The sequence below is a fragment of the Fulmarus glacialis genome, unplaced genomic scaffold (genome assembly GCF_000690835.1).
Source record: "Fulmarus glacialis isolate BGI_N327 unplaced genomic scaffold, ASM69083v1 scaffold20331, whole genome shotgun sequence".
Classification (NCBI taxonomy): domain Eukaryota; kingdom Metazoa; phylum Chordata; class Aves; order Procellariiformes; family Procellariidae; genus Fulmarus; species Fulmarus glacialis.
The window spans coordinates 1-3,722 of NW_009192367.1; the positions used below are offsets into that span (position 1 = coordinate 1).

The following is a 3,722-nucleotide window of genomic DNA, read 5'->3' on the forward strand; positions in this document are numbered from 1 at the left end:
GCACCCTCGGCACACGCCGGGCCGGCACCCCTGGGCTGCGCCTCCCTTAGCAAGGGCTCTGTGTACCATTTAGTAAGGACTACACGTCCCACAGACTGGTGTTAAGGATGCTTTTGGGTTGGTTTTTTTTTTTCCCCCCCCCACCGATGCAGAACTACTATCCTTGTCCCTCTCCCGTGTAGAGGAACGGTGCCGGCACGGCTCGGGTGGAAAGCCGTTACCGCCGTACATTGGGAGGCCTCGGTATCACAGCACAGAGCTGTACATAAAGTCGTGTATATTTGATTCCCCCGAACTGCAGACACGTGCACGTGTTTCACAAGGTCTTGTCCTTTGGTTTCTTTCCTCTGTGCAAGTTTGGGGTTGACGATGGGAAGGCGTGAACTCCGTGAAGTGCAAGTTTCCCTTTGCAAAGGGGGTGAGTGCCTCTCTCCTAATTTATCCCCGAGACCTGCGCTCTCTTGTTAGCTGCATTTAACGTGGTGGGAAGCTCATTTCGTTGGCTAAATGAACTCAAGCCCTTTTCTTGTAATATGTAGGTGTATACTTTTTCAGAGAATTTTATCTTATAATCAAATGTTAGTTCCATAGTCCTTACAACCCCCCCCGTAATGCTGACATATTGTATATAATATGGAAACATAACTGCACTTTATATCACAAAAAAGACGTGCTCTTTTTTAATATATTTGTTTACAGACAGTGAACTTTATCCATATAATCATTAAGTTGTACTCATATGTATATTTTAATAAAATTGTCATATTTATGGTGGTATCTTGTTTTATTCTCTAATTTGTCGTGGGTGTTTGCCCCCTGTGCTGGGAACACTGGAGTCGGGGCTATGAACTCGCTGGTGCCTGGGGGGAGCAGAGCAGCTTTAAGTCAGGGAATCACGGCTGCTCGGACAGTGGTGCAAGGAAAAGTCCCAGCAGCGGGGGAGCTGGGGATTTTGGATGGTTGCCCTGGGTTAGGGGCCCTTCGGGGTTATGTGTGTGGCTTTAGGAACTGCAGCCCTGAAGCTTCTCAGGAGCTTGCAAGGAAAGAGCTTTGATACGGTGCCAGCAAGAAAAGGGCCTTTCCATGCTCCCAAGGGCTGTTATTGCTCCCTGTTTCTGCGGGAATGACTCACCGAGGTCGGGCCAAAGGCTCTTTAGCATCCCCCGTACTAGTGTGTGCCCCCCAATTACTGCTGCTTTGCTCCCCCCTGCAGCAGGGACACTCCTGCACCTGGTGAAAGCTTCGCAAACAACGCCCTGTGTTTGAAGATGCAGAGACAAAAAGGTCAGCCTCAAAACCCATGTCAAAGTAGTTTATTTCTTTTTTTTTTTTTTTTTTTCCCCAAAGTCCTGTACAACAGATGACCAGGTGAAGGTTAGTGTAAGCTTAGTTTCCAAGCTACACGGGAAGGAAAAATGAAAAAGGAAGAAAGAAAGGCTGGCGAGAGAAGTACGGTCACGAGAGATGCAAAGAAGAGGAGGGGATCGATGCATGGAAACAAACCCCGGTGAGAACTGTACACAGGAGCGTGGCCGCAGTGGCTGCCGTACCCCCGGAGCAGAGGCATCGTCCCGGGATGCGGCGCTGCAGGGACCAAGCCCGGAATATTAAACATGTAGGAAACCAAACCCAGCCCCCCCCACCCCCCCTGACTTGTACTTCAAAAGATTTCCGGTGAAATTAAAAGCCCTCGCGGTTAAAAGTAAAATATCCAGCTGGGCTGCAAACAGTGTTTGTGAGCCGATGGGGCTTTTTCTTCCCATCGCATCTTTAAAAAGGAAAGCTGACCCAGAGCGCAGCGCTGAGGCCATTAAAGTCTCTTTGCAGCCAGTCCATCCTCCGCTGCGGCTGAGCCAGCCGTCCTCGAGTCCAGCGCGATGCTTTTAACCTGATTAATGCACAATCCAGGAGAAAGAGGGTGTTTTGTCAGACAAACTGTGAGTATTGCAAGGGTGGGGGGGAGGAATCGAGACAGCCAGGAGAAACCAGAGCATGAGAGTCCCCACATAGGCACCGCTGCAATGGGTGATTCCTCCTCCAAAGCACTGAATTAACCAAACGGCTCCTTTGCAGCACATTTAGTGCGGAGGGACACGCTCGGTGGCCAGCTCCATGCCCTGGCCGGCTCCAGGGTGGCCGGTGGAGCTGGGGCAGAGGGTGCCGCAGCCTCGGCCAGGCTGCTCGGCTGTGGGAATCGGCATGTTGAAAAATGCAAAATAGGTGGCTTTGCCTAAAACTAAAGTGTTTCGACACGTTCCTGGATGGGGAGAAAATGTCATGGCTTTTTTTTTTTTAGGAAAAAAACCCCAAATGCATGTTAAAATGTGCATGCGGGGGGTGGGGGGGGCACATACACGGTCATGCTCTTGCCCGCCCAGCACGCAGAGCCCTCGGTTAGAAATCACATATGGCATTATTTGGAGTGGGGACACTCATTAGTCGGAGAGGGCCGGCTACGGGTATATTCCTCCATCCAAAACCGTGCAGCACATACATGGTCATGCTCTTGCCCGCCCAGCACACAGAGCCCTCGGTTAGAAATCACATATGGCATTATTTGGAGTGGGGACACTCATTAGTCGGAGAGGGCCGGCTACGGGTATATTCCTCCATCCAAAACCGTGCATTATTTCCATGGCCAGGTAATGCAATGGGTTTGCAACCCCTCCAGCCCATCTCCATTGGCGGGGGCCGTGGGGCTGCTCCTGGGGCTGCCCCGGGCGTTCCAGGGGCAGGGACAGGCTGTGTACCCACCAGCCATCCCAACCCTGAGGGGATCGCGCCTGTCACCCGGGAATAAACGACCAACTTGAGGAGTGAGACAGCCTGGGAATAGGGCAGGGCTCTGCACACACACGCACGCATGCACGGCTGCAGCATGGAGCGGTGCAGAAGGGGGTAGCAGAAGGGTGGGCAATAGCAGCCCTGCTTGGCTATGGGACCATGGGGTGCATGCGTGTGTGTGTGCACTAGGGCCAGGAGCAGCCGGCTGCAGCGCCCCCCCCCCCGACATGGCAGCAGATGCCCACTGACTTGCAGCACGAGCTGTTTTGCAGCCAACCCTGTGCCCCATTACTTGCTTGTCATCGCTCGGTGCTCCAGCCGAAAGTTGAGGAGGGGGTGTTTACTCTGTATAAAAGGATGCACAATATCAAAATCCTCTTTATAAAAGGAAAAAAAATGTTAGAAAACCTTGTGTCCCAGCTGCAACCATCCTCCCCCCTCACTCCCCTTTTGGTTGTTTTTTTGCTACCCCCTTTATATTGGCATTTCATAGAATCATAGAATCATTAAGGTTGGAAAAGACCTCTAGGATCATCAAGTCCAACCGTCAACCCGACACCAGCATGCCCACCATTTAGCTCGTCTCTGCCTACGGAACGTAGAAATACATTCAATTTTTTGTTTTTTCTTCTTTCAAAACGCTTCCATGAATTTCAAAAAGTTCTCCCCGCTGTTAAAAGCCGCTTCGGCAGCGACGAGGTGCGATGTGATGCTCCGGGCTGGGCGGGCAGCCAGCGCCTCACACATCGGTGCTTATGCTGCGGCTGCGGGAGAACGCTTCCCGCATGGCCGAGAGCCGGTTGGGGTTGAGCGCCTGCAGGTTGGCCACGCTCACCGGCAGGTCGAGGTCTTCCTGGCTGACCGTCTTGTAGCTCACCCGGTCGCCCCCGTTGTGCAGCTCCTCGGGGGGCTCTTGCAAGAAGAAGGTGGGGGGCTCG

The 3,722-nt window shown here is 52.6% G+C and overlaps 1 protein-coding gene across 1 annotated transcript; it reads right to left on the bottom strand.

The window, feature by feature from the left end:
• Positions 1 to 3,523: 3,523 nt before the first annotated feature.
• Positions 3,524 to 3,715, bottom strand: LOC104083541 (protein FAM163B-like; the record flags this gene model as incomplete). The annotated part of the gene is made up of 1 exon (XM_009587051.1): positions 3,524 to 3,715. A coding segment is annotated over one exon (192 nt), but the record flags the coding sequence as incomplete, so codon positions are not given.
• Positions 3,716 to 3,722: the final 7 nt, after the last annotated feature.